At 38.3% G+C, this 20,504-nt stretch overlaps 1 protein-coding gene across 1 annotated transcript in view; it reads right to left on the reverse strand.

Moving 5' to 3' along the window:
- Positions 1-11,064: 11,064 nt before the first annotated feature.
- TTK (TTK protein kinase) overlaps positions 11,065-20,504 on the reverse strand; it is a 41,242-nt gene continuing 31,802 nt past the window's right edge. The window contains exons 17-22 of the mRNA XM_060030631.1: positions 19,482-19,606; positions 17,831-17,911; positions 14,620-14,796; positions 14,028-14,112; positions 13,628-13,725; positions 11,065-11,926 (exon numbers count right to left, since the gene is read on the reverse strand). Coding sequence (XP_059886614.1) covers positions 11,840-11,926; positions 13,628-13,725; positions 14,028-14,112; positions 14,620-14,796; positions 17,831-17,911; positions 19,482-19,606 — 653 coding nt within the window. The 3' untranslated portion in view covers positions 11,065-11,839. The remainder of the gene's footprint in view (positions 11,927-13,627; positions 13,726-14,027; positions 14,113-14,619; positions 14,797-17,830; positions 17,912-19,481; positions 19,607-20,504) is intronic.

Here is a 20,504-nt window from a genome sequence, read left to right on the forward strand (position 1 = left end):
TTGGGTGATGATGACGTGTGTAGGTTAATCAGTCATAACAAAAGCACTACTCTGGTGTGAAGTGTTGATAGTGGGGGCATCTGTGTTTGTGTGAGGGCCAGGGGTATATAGAAACTCTCTGTACTTTCCACTCAATATTGCTGTGAAGTTAAGCTGCTCTAAAAATAAAGTCTATTTTTTTTAAAAGAGGCAACGGTTTTGAATAGACATTTCTCCAAAGAAGATATACAGATGGCCAATAAACACATCAAAAGATGGTCAACATCATTATTCATTAGGGAAATGCAGACAAAACCATGAGGTTTCACTTCACATCCACTAGAATGGCTAAAATAAGACATCTATAGCAAGTATTGGTTAGGATACGGAGCAACTGGAACCCTTTTACATTGATGGAGAGAATGTAAAATGTGTAAAATGGTTCAGCTGCTATGGAAAATAGCTTAACCATCCCTCAAAATGTTAAGCATGGTTTTATTATATGACCTAGCAATTCCACTCCTAAGAGAAATGAAAACATATGTACACACAAAAACCTGTACACAAATGTTCATAGCATCATTGTTCATAATAGCCAAACAGTGGAAACAAGCCAAGTGTCAAGCAACTGATATGGGTAAACAAAGTGTCATATATCTAGATGGCAGAATATTATTTGGCAATAAAAATAAATGAAGTACTGCTACATGGATGAACCTTGAAAACATTATGCTCAGTGAAAGAAGCCAGGCACAGAAGACCACATACTATACAATTTCATTTGTATGAAATGTCGAGAATAGACAAATCAATGGAAAGAGAAAGTTGTGGTTCCAGGGACTGGGGTAAAGGAGTAGTGGGGAAGGGCTGCTACCGAATATGGAGTTTCTTTTGGGGGAGATGAAAATGTTCTAAAAGTAAATAACAGTGATAGTTTTCAATTATATCTCAGCAAAGCTGTTGCTTAAAAATCGAGTCATAGAAAAATACATTTGTACACCAACATAAGTGGGTTAGGGGATCCATCCCCCTACAGTATGTGTTCCATAACATGTATGTTAGTTCACAGACTGTTTGAAATTTGTTTCAACTCAGGACTGGGCATGCTTAGATGGAAGAGCTCCATGATTTTTCTTGCTTTGCTGATTACCACAAGGAATGATCCTATTGGGATCAATCTGAAAAGAAAGTCCAAAATATAAAGTCAATGTATTATTTTCCTAAGGCTTCTGTAACAAAGTACCACTCACGGTACAGAATTTTTCTGTGCCACAGTTCTGAGGCCAGAAGTCCAAGATAAAAGTGTTGGCAGGGGCTTCCCTGGAGGCACGGTGGTTGAGAGTCCGCCTGCCGATGCAGGGGACACGGGTTCGTGCCCCGGTCCGGGAAGACCCCACATGCTGCGGAGAGCTGGGCCCGTGAGCCATGGCCACTGAGCCTGCGCGTCCGGAGCCTGTGCTCCGCAGCGGGAGAGGCCGCAACGGTGAGAGGCCCGCGTACCGCAAAAAAAAAAAAAAAAAAAAAGAAGCAGGTCAATAAGAACAAGCAAATGGGGCCATCCACCGTGACACTCTTCCTCATACCTATTTGGCTTCTGCCTAGACATAGCCGCCTCTGAAACAGTCATCTTAAAGGAAGAAAGGAGTGACATTCATTAGCCCCTTCCCAGCACTCATCTCTCTAGACTGATAGGAAACATTGGACACTCCTGACCAGCCATTTTCCCTCTTTTCGTCTGCCACTTCTCTTTCCCCTACCACTCTGTTACTTCCTTCAGAGGTTCCTCTTCCTCCTTTCACCCTTCTCAGTGTAAGTATCCTTCTGGGTAGAAGCTGACATCCACTTCTGACACATAGGTTGAAGCCTATTCTGTAATTTGGAGGATTAGTGTAAGTTTTTTTCGTGACTCAGAGTGAAACTCAGATTGGGGTAGCTTCTATAATCATTCATAGAGTTTGGGTTTAATTGGCATTCGTTCATGATTAAATTCAGGTTATGCATTTTCTGGGGCAAGGATGCCAAAGAAATTATATTGTGTCCTGCTCATGGGGGGGATATCAGAAGGCAAAAAGGGTATGCCCCAGTCAGCTCTCTATTTTCACCAGGAGAAGGAACAGAAGCACACCATTTGCTCAGGAGACATGGCTTCTAGACCAGGTTTTCTACTGGCTTTTGTGACCTTGGAATAGTAACTGAACACACTCCATGTTTCAGAGTCCTCATCTGTGAAATGCATAATAATTCACTTAGCCTCTCTTAGGAAAATCAAATGAAACTGTAAACACAGAAGTGCTTTGAATAATATTAAATGCCATACAAATGTAAGGTATTATTATGTCTAACAGAACGCTGAGAAAATTGCGATCTATTGGCAATGGGGCAAATTCCATGGCTCTCAGCACTCATCCCTGCCAGTAGGATACTCATGTTGACAGTCACATCATCTTACCAAGTAAATCAAACTCTAGCATCCCACAGGACTGTCATTAGCCTGGCTTTAGATGTCCCAATATCTGGGACATAGCAAGTCTGCCTCTTTATGGAAACGGCATTCAGAAACCTCTCTCAACCCTCCCACTATAGATAATCCCCTCTTTTGCTATTTATTTATGTATTTATTTGGACCCTCCAGTGTAGAGAGTTAATCCATACTCATATTCTTGTCCCATTTATGGCACAGGCTCATCGCTAATACGTGTAAATATCTTCTCTTGATTTTTGTGTAAGTTGATGTATTTTTCCTTTCTCCACTACCATTGCCTTTCCCCAAATATGCACCTATTTTAATTTTTGACATGTATCATTTTATTTGTACATTTCCTTATAAAATATGTATTGTTCTGTGTGCCCTTATTTTAATTAAATGCTTTTGTGCCCAAGAGTTCTTTCTGTTTCTCACTTTCTTCGCACTGTTTTCAAGGTCTGTGCATGGTGGCCCATGGACACCTAGTCTATTGCTGCTGGCATTTACCCCTTTGATTCCATTTCCCCTGTGACAGACACCCAGATTGCCTCCAATTCCTTGCCCATAAGTGTGCTGTCATGAACATCCTTGAATGCTTCTCTGTGAATATTTGTTTAGTCTCACAAGAAGGGGCAAAGTCAAGGAATAGATGCACTATCTAATCATCAGAATCACATGATGTGGGGCAAGAAGCTCATTTGTGTATATTAAAATGCACCCATGACGGGCTTCCCTGGTGGCGCAGTGGTTGAGAGTCCGTCTGCTGACGCAGGGAACGCAGGTTCGTGCCCCGGTCCAGGAGGATCCCACATGCCACGGAGCGGCTGGGCCTGTGAGCCGTGGCCGCTGAGGCTGAGCGTCCGGAGCCTGTGCTCCACAACGGGAGAGGCCACAACAGTGAGGGGCCCGCGTACCGCAAAAAAATAATAATAATAAACATCAATTAAAAAAGAAATGCACCCACGAGCAGTAAGACTTTGGGTAAGTCTTAGAACAGTTTTGGGCCCGTTTCCTCATTTGTACAATGAGAATATCAGTGAGATTATATCTAAATAAATATCTAGTTCTCCACTTCTTCCACTGCCCACTGCTGACTGCCCTCTGTGCCTGAGCTGTCTTCTTCAGCAGTCACAAATAAATTATGGAAAAGTTGTGTATCTACAATTTTTTTTTTTTTTTTTTGCAATATGCAGGCCTCTCACTGTTGTGGCCTCTCCCGCTGCGGAGCACAGGCTCCAGACGTGCAGGCTCAGCGGCCATGGCTCACGGGCCCAGCCGCTCCACAGCATGTGGGATCTTCCCGGACCGGGGCACGAACCCGTGTCCCCTGCATCGGCAGGCGGACTCTCAACCACTGCGCCACCAGGGAAGCCCAAAATAACCCACATTTATTAAGCACTTGTTAAATGTCTGACATTGTGCTAAGTGCTTTGAAGCATCATGACATTTACTGCTCAATCACGCACGGTTTTATGAGTTTCATTTCGTAGGTGGAAAAACCAAGGCTTGCAGAGATTAAACAGCTAGGGGAACATTACACAGTACATGACACAGCTGGGGTTCAAATTCAGATCTGAATAACTTCAAAGCCAGTGCCCTTAATGATGCAAACAAAGGATATGGAGAAACTTTCAGGTGAGGATCTGAACTATACTTCAAAGTTCAGAAGAACAGACCGGCATTAAAGGCCAAGCCTATGCTAGTCAGTGTGACAATTGCTTTTACATCATTATTTCAGTTCATCTCAGTTATTAAACATTTTTTAGAATTAGGTCTCACTTCTGAAAATTTGGGATCAAGTTAGGTATTAATTATTCTCACCTAGATAAAATAAAGATTCATATAATATAGACTCTTAAAAATTAGTAGTTATTATTTTTTAAAGCTGTAGAGATTTAAAGAAAAAATAAGAGGCCTAGGATGGTCGAGTCAGAAGATCTGGATTCTAGTTTCCACTGTGAAAATAAACAGCAGTGCATCACTGGGCAAGTTGTTAACTTTCAGGGCTCAGTTTCTTCATCTACAGAGTGACACAGAGTGGCCCGAATGATACCATTCTAAGAATGTGAACTCAGGGAGGAAGCAATTCCCCGGCTCCTGGAGGTTCACGAATGCCAGAATCACTCAGCTTACAAAGTGAGGAGTGAAAAAATAGGAGGGAATCAGGAAAGAAATCAGCACGTGGTTGGGATAGGTATGGGAAAAGCAGGGAAAAAGGGAGACAAAACTGTTTAGACTTTCAATCTGTGGACTGAAATGGCAAGGAAAAACAACAAAAAAGGAGAATGTTGGACGTAGAGCTGTCCTGATTATCAGAAGATACAAAATCAGTCTTTGTTATAAGCAGTGGCTGCTTGAATTGATCCCTTCCTGCTTGTTCCGTTGCCCCCAGTCATAGAAGATTAAGCAGCACGGACCAGCTGATGAAGACAAAATAAACACAAAGATTTGCAAGAATGCAAGGAAAGTGGTCTGGGCAGTGACCCAGACAGATTGGGTAACCTGTGATTGCCAATGTCTTTCAACCTGACCTGACCCACTTAGCAAGCCAGTCCCTGGCTGAGCCCTACAGCATTGTTTCAAGTGAGTCATTTATGCAGACTCACACCCAAACCAGAAATTCTTGCCCAGGACCAGAACCACAACTGCTGTCGCTGCTATGCCACACTGGCCTGGGGGCTGTGAACTTTGACGCACTAAGCCTGGCTTCCAAATTTCTGGGGTGAGCGGCATCTCCGCTCCTACCACAAGGGGGCCCTCTCCAGCCAGCCAAGCGCGTGGAGCAGAGCGAGCCTCAGCCTGGGGTGGGGAGAGCATCTGGGGGTGACAAGCAGTCAGTTCTGGGGAGTCTGCATGCGAGAGAGAGCCAGGGAGCCCCTCAGAGTCGGGGAACGATGGTCCCCGCCCTCACCTGCTTCCCAGAGCTGCGGGCACACACAGGCTCACTGCTTGCCCGTTGTTCCTGTCAAACTTCCAAGCGTTTGCTCTCCTGTGGCGTCAGCGCAGACTAGAAAGTCAATGCCAGGACATCTGGGCTACAGCAAAAAAAAAAAAAAAAAAATTCCCTTCATATCTTAGGAAGAGGAGAAACACAGAAATAAGCACCCAGGGGCAGAGACTTCAGTGTACTTCATTTATTTGAACACAGAAATACTGCATCTGGGACCGTGTCCTGTAACGCCTCTGTGGAAAGGCAGATCCTGATTCTGTGTGCAATCCTATCAGTCAAGGGCACGCCTGGAAGAAGGGTCTGCCCCTGTGAACATCCTTGGCTCCTTGAATACCAGTGTCGCAAACCAGGTCACGCTGAACAGGTGATCGCCATCAAGGACATCTCATCTTGTCTAGTGCTCTAGGGGTTATTACAGCCGTCTGCTGGGCTAGCCACAGTTTGCTAAAACGGCTCCTATTGTATATCCTCCGTAAGAAATGTCTTATAATTCTCCCTTTCCAGGAAGAAAAGCTTTTATTCATGTTTCCAACCAGGATGTATCAAGTGGCAACTACAGGCCAGACACTGTGTTCAGCGCTGGGGATACAGGAGTGAACAAAACCAATAAAAAGGTTTGCATTCTGGGACTGGTATTACAATGGAGGGAGATGAACAGTAAAAAATCAATTATAGAGAATGTTAGAAGGATAAATACTATTATAAGTAATAAAGAAAGTAAGGGGATTATGGAGTACAGGGAACAGGGGGATTATGATTTTAAATATGCTGTTTAAGGAGGGTCTCATTAGCAAACTGACATTTGAACAAAGATGGTGTCACGATGTTTATTTATTTGTGGATTTATATTATTAGTTATGTTTTTGGACAAACATTAACTTCCATTCTTTAAAAACAAAACAGCTTTGTTAAGGTTTATTCTGAATTATTTTACACAAAATAAAAAATAAGGAAATATGTTTGTATATTCACGTGATAGGACATTTCATAGGAATTAAAATTATATTTATGAAAGGTTTAAATGACTTAGGAAAATGCCTATGAGAAAGGTAGGTGAAAAAACAGGAGTATAAAGTTATTAACATATTATCTCAATTGTGCAGATATGCCAAATGTTATCAGTAACTAACTCAAGGTGATGGAATTAGGTGTAACTTATGCTTCTTTCTACTTACTTTTCAACTGGATTAAGATGAGACTATTTTCAAGGAAAAAAAAAAAAAAAAGGAATTCCCTGGCGGTCCAGTGGTTAGGACTCCACGCCCTCAGTGCTGAGGGCCTGGGTTCAATCCCTGGTCGGGGAACTAAGATCCCACAAACTGTGGTACACCCCCCCCCAAAAAAAAGAGGAGACCTTTTTCCTTTTATAATAACATTAAAAAACACACTAAATGGGGCTTCCCTGGTGGCGCAGTGGTTGAGAGTCCACCTGCCGATGCAGGGGACACGGGTTCGTGCCCGGGTCCGGGAAGATCCCACATGCTGTGGAGCGGCTGGGCCCGTGAGCCATGGCCGCTGAGCCTGTGCGTCCGGAGCCTGTGCTCCGCAACGGGAGAGGCCACAACAGTGAGAGGCCCGCGTACCGCAAAAAAACAAAACAAAACAAAAAAACACACTAAATGAACAAACTAGATAGTCCACAAGGACCTACTGTAGAGCACAGGGAACTCTACTCAATACTCTATAATAACCTATATGAGAAAGGAATCTGAAAAAGAATAGATGCATGTACATGTATAACTGAATCACTGTGCTGTACACCTGAAACTAACACAGCATTGTAAATCAACTAGACTCCACTATAAAATAAAAATTAAAAAGAAAAACTAACCCACTAAATGACAGATGCACAAGGAAAAGCCTCCATCTATGACTGCTTTCCATTTATCAAAAGAAATGAACTGGAGGAGGCAACGTCCCAGGTTTATTTGGGATGATCGGTCCCACGGAAGAGAAGAGAGGCAGCATGCTCGAGCCTCCCCAGATATGGCTCCTAACCCTTCTCCAAAGAATCTCACTCCTCTCCCTGCTTTCAATACCCCCCACCCAGCCCCACCATCACCACAGACTCCACTAGACTTTTCTCCCGGCTAGAGTTAGCTAGCCCACCATTGCTCTGTGACTAGTTATCATTTTTCTTCACTGGCACATGCTTTGAAAAAAGCATATTGTACCTCCGACATATTAGATATCCTATAAGGACATAACATATAGTAGCCTTAAACTAAGTGGAGACTTTGTAACAGAGTTTGGGCTGGGCCCTCTGCTTCACTTGCTCCAGTGCCAAGGAGACTTTGTAACAGAGTGTGGGCTGGGCGCTGTGCTTCACTTGCTTGAGTGCCAACTGTGTCAGAATGTGAACGGCCATCCACAATCACCTCCTCCTTACCCTATCTGTGCCTATAGAGGCCTTTCTGACCTTATTCTCTCAAATGCACTAATTTTGTATATTTCTAATAACATAGCATACAGATTATGTATATATTATATGTATTCTGTACATAATTTTTACATTATTATAGCTCTACAAACATTGTAACCCAATAAAGGTTATTTCTTACTTTAACTATTAAGCAACTAAGTAGTGTAATTACTCATACATTTTCCTCTTCGGTACAATACACTTTCTCCAAAGGTAAAAGTGGAGAAGTAGAGGAGAGAGGAAGGAAGGAAGAAAGAAAAGAAGGAAGAGAAAGGAGAAGATTCATGGAGAGCATCCCCAAGTTGTTTGTAACTACTTCGGGAAAGTAGCATAAAATAAAACCCCTCCAAAGTGACGTAAGAAAATAGAATACTTCTATTCTCTTTGTGCCACTCAATACCCAGTAGTCCTGGGAGGCCCTGAACTACAGGGTAGGAACCCTTGGTTGAAGCAAAATAAAAGAGTATTGCTATATCTTCTGATAAATTTTAATTGGTGCTGTTCATCATATATTTCTAGCTCTTTTTTTCTTTTTCTTTTGAACACATGGTTATTACATTTAACCATGTAAATTCTTTAGCCAATGAATTGTGAGTGGAAGTAAAGGGTGTCACTTTCAAGGGGTAATTTTAAGAGAGAATGTATAAAAAAATGATAAACCACAACCAAGTGGGATTTATCCCAGATATGCAAGACTGGTTCAACATTCAAAAATCAATTAATGTAATTGCTAGAGGACGGAAGAAATGAAAAGTGCCCACTGAGCTGGAAAGGCATCTTGAGACGGACAAACTGATCCATACAATCAGCGGACCAGTTTATTTTATGGTAATTTAATCATAGGGTGGGATTGGGATTGGACAGATAATGACCCGGAAGCATTCACAGCTGCACTCGGCACGCCGAGGGGCCACTGGGACAATTTTATAGTTAACTTAGGGTATGGGGGGTAGGTGCTTGGAAACAAGACAAAGTGCAATCCTGCGCAGGGTCAGCAGCAGGACAGGAGAAACTAGAAGGGCCCAAGATGGTGTCAGTTATAATAACACACAATAACACATCACATCAACAGGCTAAGAAAAGATAAATCACATGACCATTATTGATCGATGCGGAAAAAGCATTTGACAAAATCCAACACCCATTCACGATAAAAACTTTCAGCAAGCTAGAAACAGAGAACTTTCTTAATTTGATAAAGAATATCTATAAAAAACATACAGCAAACATCATACTTAATAAAAACTTGAGGTTTTCCCACTAAGACCAAAAACAAGGCAAAGACTTGGCGTCACTCCTTCCAACATCATACTGGAAGTATTACCTACTGCAATAAGAAGAAATAAAAGGTATACAGATTGGGAAGGAAGAAATAAAACTGTCCTGTTTGCAGATGACGTTATCATGTACGTAGAAAATCCAAAAGAATCCATAAAACCACTCCTGGAACAAATAAGCAACTATAGCAACACTGCAGGATACAAGGTTAATATATAAATGTCAATCATTTTCCTATATAACAGCAAAGAAGAAGTGGAATTTGAAATGAAAAACACAATGCCATTTACATTAGCAGGCCCCAAAATGAAATATTCATGTACAAATCTAACAATGTATGTACAAGGTCTATATGAGGAAAACTACAAAACTCTGAAGAATGAAATCAAGGAAGAACTAAATAAATGGAGAAATAGTCCATGTTCTTGGACAGGAAGACTCAATACTGTCAAGATGTCAGTTCTTCCCAATTTGATCTACAATTGGGATTCAATATAATCCCAATCAAAATTCCAGCAAGTTACTTGGGGATACTGACAAACAGATTTTAACTCTTTGTGAAATGGCAAAACCCCCCAGAACAGCCAACACACTACTGAAGGAGAAGAACAAAGTTGGAGGATTGACACCACCTGACTTCAAGACTTACTGTAAAGTGACAGTAATCAAGACAGCGTGGTATTGGTGAAGGAAAAGCTAAATTGATCAATGGAACAGAATGGACGGCCCAGAAATAGAACCCCATAAATATAGTTAATAGATCTTTGACAAAGAAGCAAAGATCTCACTAAAGAAGGTATCAGGTGGATGGCACGTAAGTATATGAAACAATGCTCCACACATCAGCTGTCATCAGGGAAATGCAAATTAAAACAACAATGAGGGGGCTTCCCTGGTGGCGCAGTGGTTGAGAGTCCGCCTGCCGATGCAGGGGACATGGGTTCGTGCCCTGGTCCGGGAAGATCCCACATGCCGCGGAGCGGCTGGGCCCGTGAGCCATGGCCGCTGAGCCTGCACCTCTGGAGCCTGTGCTCCGCAACGGAGGAGGCCACAACAGTGAGAGGCCCATGTACTGCAAAAAAAAAACAAAAAAAAAAAACAATGAGATACCACAACACATCTACTAGAGTGACCCAGATCTGGAACACTGACAACACCAAATGCTGGCAAGGATGTGGAGCAACAGGAACGCTCACTCACTGCGGGAGACAATGCACAACGGCACAGCCACTGTGCAAGACCGTTTGGCACTTTGTTACAGAACTAGACATACTCTTACCATATAATCCATCAGTCATGCTCCTTGGTAGTCAACTCCTCTGAAGCTGAACACCACACAAAGCCCTGCACACAGATGTTTACAGCAGCTTTATTCATAATTGCCAAAAACTGGAAGCAACCAAGACGTCCTTCAGGAGGTGAATGGATAAACTGTGGTCCATCCAGACAATGGAATACTACTAGGCACTAAAAAGAAATGAGCTCTCAAGCCATGAAAAGACATGGAGGTGCATGTTACTAAGTGCACATTGCTAAGTGAAAGAAGCTAATCTGAAGGGCTATGTACTGTATAATTCCAGCTATATGACATTCTAGAAAGGGCAAAACTATGGAAACAGTAAAAAGATCAGTGGTTCCCAAGGGTTAGGGGTAGGGGAGGGATGAATAGGTGGAGCACAGTGAATTTTTCAGGCACTGAAAATATTTTTACAATACTATAATGATAGATGCATGCTATTATACATTTGTCCGAATCCCTAGAACATGCACCACCAAGAGTGAACTAGGTATATGTATACTATAGACTTCGGGTGATTATTACAGGGCGTCAACGTAGGTTCCTTCAATGTAACAAAAGTACCACTCTGGTGGGGATGTTGGTAATGGGGGAGGCTGTGCATGTGTGGGGCAGGGGTTAAATGGGAAATCTCTGCACATTCCCCTCAATTTTGCTGAGAATCTAAAACTGTTTTAAAAGCTAAAGAAAAATTTGGGGAAAAGAATACTACATGGTAATATCCTTAAGTAATCTGTTCGATTCAGACTCAGAAATTCTGGGACCACATTTGTAATTACTCATTACCAAGCAAGTCGTACAATTGAGGTCATGCCCTATACAGACTACATCTTAGAATCCAGCATGATACTCTGAACACCCAAAACAATAGATACTATGAAGAATGAAACGGAGAATTAAGAAAGCCAAGTGAAGCCCTAAAATGCTGGAGTATTATCAGTGCCATAAAACAACTGGAAATCTATTTTAGAATTTGAACACGCTGGAATTTTTTTTCCCCCAAAGTTAATTTACTAAGGTCTACTCTCATGTTTCCCCTTAATCCATTTTTATTAAGAATTCTGTTGCCTCACCAACAATATATTTGCTTGAAGAAAACAGTTCTACAACTTTGACATTTTAGTGTCATTTTATACTATACAAAGCCTATTTACATAGTTCTTCAGAAAATATTTCCACTTTTCACCCACTATTCCAAGTGTGAAAATGATATCAAATAGATTAGATTTACAGGGAAGCACAAAAGAGAAAACAATTCTACAATTTAGTACATACAGTGTCATTAGTGGTTTTTTACAGTTTTCTTTTGAGGATAATCCACTGAATTTTTCTGCCAATGACATTTCAGAGTGAAGTTGTCTTCAGGAGTAGATTTCCACACAGAATCAAGAGTATAACAGTCCAATATATTTTACAGGTGATACCTGACAGTTTATGAGTAGGTGCAAATCATTTTTTTCCCCATTTTTTTTCCAAAGTCTTGGATGATGAACAGGAATCATGGCTCTCACCACCACTATAGTGCTCATATAAAGTCTGAAATTAAAAACACACATCTGATTTATAACTTTTAAAATTCAATGTATTACCATATCAGATTAACAATGGTTTAACTCCACACCTTCTAATATGTAACAAATTTCTCCCTTGTTCTTATAATTAGGAAATTATTTTATACACTATTGGAGATAATGAAAAATTTTTAAACAGCTAGCTTGGCCTAAGAATCAGCGATCATGCAATGCAGATCAATCTTTCTGTAAGAAAAATGTAACATAGCTATTTATAAGCATATATATGCATCCTCAAGGCCTTCTTAATCTCCTTTACTTTTTCTTTTTCTTTTCTGTTTCAACAAACCTCTTTTTAAATTGTTTATTTTTATTGAAGTATAGTTGATGTACAATATTGCATAGCAAAACTTTTTTTAAAAATTGAAGTACAGCTGATTTATAATATTGTGTTAGTGTCTGGTGTACAGCTAAGTGATTCAGATTATATCTATATCTGTATCTATCTATCCCTCTCTCTATATATTGTTTTTCATATGCTTTTTCATTATAGGTTATTACAAGATACCTTACTTTTTCTTAAATAAAGCCAGTCTTAGATAAATTCCTATACTGTAAAATACGCTCATCAGGAAATATACTTTCAGCTGATATTTAAACTAAAGAATGGAAGACATTTAAAAAAAATACAACTGCTATACAAATAAGTATAATTAGCTATATTAAAATCTACATATTTAGTAAAGGACTTAAGGCTAAGCCAACATCTAATTTATGAAGATGAAAGGTATCTTTGCCATCAAGGAACACATAACCTTAGTGATAAAGGTAACCCACCTCAATTTTATTTATAAAAGACTTTAAACAATACACTGGTAGAAATTTAAAACATAGAGATATGAAACATAGAGAAAAATTACAAAACAAATTTTGTCCAATTTCAATTCCTAAAGCCATTGATTTAGCTATCAGAACTTGAGAAAATTTAAGAAAAAATTTATCTTATATCATATGGATACAAATATAATGGTGAATATATAGTAAATTCCTCCAAAACTGTATCCAAGTTCTTAACGTCTTAGATTGGTGTTATCCCTATCCATAGAGCTAACAGTGATTTTAGTTTAAGCTCCCATAATTTTACAATAATGTTATAACTGATATATATAACTAGTAACTAAAGTCAAGAAGCATACCTAGTGTTCTGGAAATGACTAGGTGTTTGATGTCAGTGAGATCCAAAAAATTATGGTATAGATATAAAGAGCCATTGGGAGACTAAAAGATTTGAGACATTTGCTTTGAGAAATGTACTGACTGCTATATACAGCCTCACAGAAGTCATTACATGTGACAAGTACTGTGATTTCTCTACGATGGTTTAAAAATAAAGTTGGCTAGAAAAAAATGAATTCAAAAGCTGTGTTAAAAATGGTGTTGATTTAAGATTCCTTATTGAATTTATTCCAGTTGAGACCCAACAGCAGTCTTTTCAATGCACCCTGTATGACAATCCATTTTCAATTGTGCTGTCTGCACAGTAAGAATATAAATCAAATAAATCTATATTTGTCAAAAAGTACATGTTAAGTATCTAAATACAGAAACACACTTCATAGCTGATCTGATGATTGGGCCAACTTTCCTTTGCATTACCTGTTTAAGTGTCTAACTCACTAAATTACACAAAACGATTAACATTAGTGTAGACAAAGAATAGACATACTTTAGCAGTTTTCAAAATGGAGTTAGGAGAATTCAGGCCAACAAGTTGGCCCAGAACATATTTCATTTCTTCAGTGGTTCCCTTAGCCATCTGGTTCCCTGTAAAATAATATATATAATCAATAGCACACTGGTATCAAATAAGAAAAATATAAGTTCATATATAAATATGTATTCTGTTTAAAAGCACAATAACTGGCATTCTTGTAACTTATCACTGATCATAGCCCCTTACCTAGGATAGGTAAAAATGAATGACAGCAGGTAGAGAAAGGTGATCTCATTTATTTTAGTATTTAGCATTAAGGAATATCCTTAAGGAAGGAGGCAGGCAGGAGGAGAGCAGCCAGAAGGCTGTTTATATTAGCAATCTGGTAGTAAACTTATTTTTAAAGAAGTACCTGGATGAGTTTGAATCTGAACATATGGATGTGCCAGGAGCTCAGGAATGGAGATCCTCTGTTTAGGGTCCCTTATTAAGCAACACTATAAAAATAAAGATAAATTTTTAAAAAAAACGAAGCAAGTTTTCTTATGCAATGTTGACACAGTATTTTCCCAGACTGCATCATATTACAGAAGTTGCTTTCTAGAGAACCTACTTAGAAATGACAAAATTATTTTACACGTCATTTTTGCAAAATCTCCAAGTATTCATAAGTTTTAAAAACCTTCAAAGTGAACTTAACACATCTTTAAAAACTAACTCAGTAAGCAATTCCTCTCAATAGACCTCTCAGTTATATCTAAGCCAGTTACATAATTCCAATCATTTCAACTATTTCTTTTTCTTTCTTTTTTCTTTTCTGGGTGTACCATGCGGCTTGTGGGATCTTAGTTCCCTGACCAGGGATTGAATCCGGGCCATGGCAGTGAAAGTGCTGAGTCCTAACCACTGGACAGCCAGAGAACTCCCTCAGCTATTTCTTTAAGTAAACAATTAAGTACTACATGAAATATAGCTCTTCTATATGTATATACTATTAATGTTACCTTTAACACATCTTGAAGATCTTTCTCTGGAATATCAGGAAATTCAATTTCATGATTAGGGTCAATTATGGCATGTAATTTAGAAATCTGATTAATGATATGCTGAAACGGTGTTTTCCCGTAAGTCATATAGTACAAAATGCAACCTAAGGACCAAACATCACTTTTGGGGCTTATCTAAGTTAAAAAAAAAAAAAAAAAAAAGAAGTTACTGTTATTTTAACATAAAATTAAAATATTATACACACACACACACACCCTAATATTTAAAATCATAACTAAATCTCAATAAATGTCCAACTATTAGACTATGTTCATGACAAAACATCCTCATCTCGTTTTGATTACACTTGGTTATTTTATCAAAAGAAATGAACTTCAGTTTAAATCTTTCAACAAACTCATAATCAAAATATTTCAACTGAAACAAAATATGACATTCTTGTCAGCCTGTGAAAACACAAAACTAAAAACCCTAAGTGCACATTTTAAATTTACATGTTTTCCCCAAAATTACTGAATTAAAATAAGTTTTTATATAAATTCATAAGTATGTATGGATTTTAAAAAGGTTATTTAAGTTGAGCTATCCTAAACTTAAGAACACAAACTATAGAGCCAGACTGGGCTGGGCTGGGCTTGAATCCTGGTCTTATCACTAGCTAGTAATTCTACATGTCTCTGTTTCCTCATCTCTAAAACAGAAATAACAAAAGTACGTTGTCATGGGCCTTAAATGATGTAACCATGAGATATGGGTAAGCATAGAGAATAGTTTCTGGTATAGTAAGTACTCAATAAATATTACTTATTATTAAATGTTCTTTGTATTAAATAATCTCATTAGAAATAATGTGATATTATAACATAATTATGCTTTTGACTTTTAAAAGAACATGATTAAGACCAAACACAGAAGTGAGCATAATAAATGAGAATGGCTAAATTCCTCTTTTAAAAGATACTCAATATGCATTAAAACAAAATGTAACCACATGCTCTACACAAAGGATTAATCTAAACCAAATGACACAGAAAGGTACAAGGAAAAAAGAAATGGACATCTATAACCAAATGCAAGAAAGAAAAAAAAAAAGGAAATGAAAGCAGAGACAGCAATATTAATATTAGAAAAAGAGAACATGGCAAAATGCTTCTAACAGAAGAGAGAAAGCCATTTTACAGTGATAAAAGGTACAATCAACCAAGAAGAGAAGACAGTTATGAACTTCTATGCACTGAAACCACATTTAATAGAACTATATAAAGCAAAAATTGTATTAAATTCTTTGAAGGAGGGCAGATTTAAACATGCCTTTCAGAACATGATAGAATAGATCCCATTATCTGAACACAAAGAAAACTGAAAATTAATAAAAAAATAACCTGCTCTTCCTCCAATTTAACCACTTGGAAATATAAGTCCATTTCTAAATACTAAATCATGAATTAAAACTGGAAAAATGGCTGTGGCCGTGTGGTTTTCAAACTCTCCAAAGCCCCAGATAAGACAGACAGAGCAGCCTGGTAGCAAAACCATAAACATATGGAAAATATTTACAATAAAAGCGGAACGTGAATGGAGACAAACTACCCACAGCCACAGGTCGTGCGTGGTAGAGGCATTTGAAGCAGAGAGGAGAGAGGAGTAATGAATGGGCCCAACAGACCTCAGAACAGGAGCCCCAGATGGCCAAGCCTATTCACCGGAAAGCAATTCAAGAACAGAGGGAGACTGGGAGGGGCTTTGAGCTCTTCCATAACAAGGATTACCTCCCATGTTGGGATAAAAATTTATCTTCTATTCAGAATCACTAGTTGAGATTGACCAATACGACCTATTTAAGTACTGAGTTGATAACTGAAAAGAATCTGAACACTACATGCAGTTCAAAGTAAATTTTATTTTAAAGTAACAAAGAATGAAACAATTTTAAAACTGAAATTAGAAATTTTGGAAATTAATGAAAATAAGAAACACTACCATAAAACCTAGAAGTAGCAGCTAAAGTAAAACTCAAAGTAAAATTCAGTTTTAATGTTTTAATTATAAGGAAGAATACTAAAATTAAATTAGCAATTATTTAAATGCAGAAGCTGGGGGGAGAAACCTAAAGGGAATATAAATAACAAAGATAAAAGCAGAAACTAATTAGAAGACAAATGAAAATAGAATTAATAAATGAAATGAAGACCTGGATCTTTAAAATTAACAAAACCCTGGCAAGTCTAATCAAGAAAAAGAGAAAGACAAATCTAAGTATTAAAAGAAAAGGAGAAGCTAAAGAGGTATAAAAAGAATTTTTATAAGAGAGACTATTTGGCATAATTTTATGCCAGCTATTTGAAAAGATATTTAGAAGCCACAATTTCCTAGGAAGGAAAATATAATTTAGTAAATGAAAGCACATTTATTAAGCAATTGTTTCAAGCTGGACAATGTACTAAGTGCTCTGTATTCTTTCTCATTTAATCCTCAATTACTTTTAAAATAGGTACTGTGTGCAAGCCTAACTTGCAGATGAAGAAACTAGGCAAGTTCAGTCGCAAAGACAGTTGATAAAGAGGCAGATCTATGACTTGAACGCAGGTACTGCACAGTGGTGTGTGCTTGCGTCCATTTGAGGACACTGGTATAGAGAAAGAAGGATTAGCCTGGGAGCCAGAGGCACCATGGCAGGCGGAATGGACCCAGCAAGGGGCACCAACGAGGCTAACACAAAAGCTCACAGAGGTGGTGAAATAAGAAAAGTGGGAAGGCACCTGGGAATATTACCTACTAGAGTTGTTCTTGGAAACAGAAAATTAACAAATGAAGAAACGGTAAATAAAATTTAAGAATCAGAAAGGAAACAAAGGTTATCAGTTCACTGTTATTTAATTTAAGGTGCCCGTATCAGAGCTAATTTAGTCTTATTTTTTTTCTTTATTTTTAAAACTCAAAACACATCCTGTGTGCATTTCTTACAGGAGCACATTGTGAGGCATCACCATATTAAAAGCGCAATATTAAAAGAACAATCTCAAATCAATAAAGAAAAGTGAAACTGAATCCCATGACAGTTTGCTTAATAAAGCAAGGTCTCTGTAATGGCCTAAAAAGTTTTAGAACTTAAAGAAATAAATTTTCAGTTATCTGTTAAGTTCATTCAGAGACTAGCCCATTCCCTATTTGTGCCAGAGAAATGGTATGTAAATAACCTTACGGTACCTTCGATTTGGATTTCCCATTTTCTCTTGAGGAAGACATATCTTTGATTGCTTCTGGTGGCATATAATTAACTGTACCAACCTACTTGCCAAATCACAGAAAACACAGAGATCAATGAAAATACTTCATTCTGCTTTAGATTTTTTAAAACACGAATGCCAGATTTTTGGCAACTTGGAGAGTTACAGGTTTCAGTTAATATATTTGAGAAACTCTAATAACTGAGAAAAATATTAAGACATAAATTTCTTCACAATTCCAGCAAAATAAATTAGATTCATAATAAAAATAATTGACTCCTTACAGAATGCTGAGCTATTTCTTATGGTGGGCAGCAACCATAAATCTTTCCAGGATAAAATTATATTAATGGCCATAAACTTTGAAGGAATTGATCAATCGCTCATTTCTGTGCTGGAATAGACCCAGAACACTTTTTTATTTTTTTTATTTTTATTTATTTATTTTTTTTTGCCGTAAGCGGGCCTCTCACTGTTGTGGCCTCTCCCGTTGCGGAGCACAGGCTCCGGACGCGCAGGCTCGGCGGCCATGGCTCACGGGCCCAGCCGCTCCGCGGCATGTGGGATCTTCCCGGACCGGGGCACGAACCCGCGTCCCCTGCATCGGCAGCCGGACTCTCAACCACTGCGCCACCAGGGAAGCCCCAGAACACATTTTTAAATAAACCAAACAACAACCAAAAATCTAGCTTTGTCTCCCTGGGCCCACGTCCAAATAGAGATGAGATGGGTGTCTGCATTATGCAAGATTTTCCACAGCAGGAGTATGCCAACCTTACACTGCATTCATTTTATTCTAAAATGATTCTGCTTTCAAACACAGAATACCTATACTTTAGAGCCTTACCATAGACGATATCGTCAAGCTGATTTACAACTAAATGTTCAGCCATATTTTTGATCTAGAAAGAAGTGATTGTCAAATAGAATTGTTTGAAGGGCATGCTGCCCATCTACTCCTGAAAGAATCCAGTTTTACTGCTAGGATTAAGGAAGATCCACGTCAGCAATCTGTATACATGAAACACACTGTCTTGGCTCCAAGCAGGATTATTTTTAGTCATTCTTTGGTTGTCATCACCTCAGTTTTTAGGGGGACACATTTATTAAGATTGCTATTGCATATCCTATTATAAAAATGCAGCTGAGTATATTTATTATGGTGTTTCCAATAGGAAGGCCCAATTAAGAATTTTTTTTCAAATGTAAGTGATAGGGAAAGCTTTACTTCTCTGGAAGAATGAAATAATTTTACCTTATGGACAATGAAAAACATGAAACTGCAATTCTCTCTTTGGTTGCTACCAGGAAACTGAGACAAAGTTTCAGGTGAATTTTAGATAATGACCAAGATGATTTCCAAGGCAGATATTACTGCTTCTCTACCTCAGCTATAGGAAAATCATTCAAAATTGCTGGATATATTTCTACCGGATCTTGACTTTCTATACTAAAATTGTCTTAATCATGTGATTAATTTGTTTTTTATAGTTATAATATCTGTTCTTGTAAAAAGGCTTCAAATCCTTTGAAAAATGAAGTAGGGAAAAATAAAATCCTCATTAGCAAAATAATACTTCAAAGGTGAAAAGGAATTGACCTCTACTGTGTGGTAACCAGCCATTCATTACCTGAGAGTCTTTAACAATACTTGTTGTATCTGGTTGCATTTGGTTTGCAATTCCAAAATCAATTAGCTTTAGCATTCCATCAACTATCAGAAAGTTAGCAGGTTTCAGATCACTGTGAACAATACCTTCAAAATAAAAATCCATTATAATATTAGACCATGATAAACATCCTAAGTACAAAAAAATTTCACAATCTGCTGAGTTGATTCCTTTAATTAGTCAATCAAATTAAATATTCACTTTTAATGTACACTACAAACATACAGCACTTGCTACGTGCCAGGCACTATTTGAAGTTTGTCGCTTGTATTGAATCATTGAACCCTCATACCAATGCTGAGGTTAAGTACTATTATTATCCCCACTTTTAGCTGAGGAAACTAAGGCAGAGTTTAAGCAATCTGTTCAAGGTCACACAGCCTAAGTAACAGTGTCATGAGTTGAACCCAGGCAGTCTGGCTTCAGAGTTTATGCTCTTAACAACCACTGTGATTCACTGCCCACGAGAGAGCACTGTAAATTACACTGCCAGGTGGTAGGAGCCTAATGCTCCTGACATATCCTTCCCTACAGCCTGATCTTCATCACTGGTGAATTATCTTTTAACTTATGGGACGGGAGACACAAGGAGACGATTTACAATTACCTACATTATCAGTTATTTAAAATAAGGAAAAGGTAAAGGCAAAGAAGCCATAAAAAGAACCAAGGCCAAGTAAGGTGAAAGCCAACCCAGAATGTAGGGCTAACAGTTAAAAAAAAAAAAAAGTAAAACCAACTCCCATACAAGGTACACAATACAAAACAACTAGGAGAATAAGTGAAAAAAAATCTCAGATTTTTAGGATACCTGAACCCCAGTCTCATATCTGCTATAATCCAAGTATTTGGAGACCCAGGATTATGGACTATGTTAATACTGACAAAGATACATTTCGTATTATGCATGCTCTATGGATGTGGGGATTTGAGTTCATGCACTATATCCTCTTGTTAACAGCATTTTTTTTTAATTAATTTATT

Source organism: Delphinus delphis, chromosome 14 (assembly GCF_949987515.2).
Source record: "Delphinus delphis chromosome 14, mDelDel1.2, whole genome shotgun sequence".
Taxonomy (NCBI): domain Eukaryota; kingdom Metazoa; phylum Chordata; class Mammalia; order Artiodactyla; family Delphinidae; genus Delphinus; species Delphinus delphis.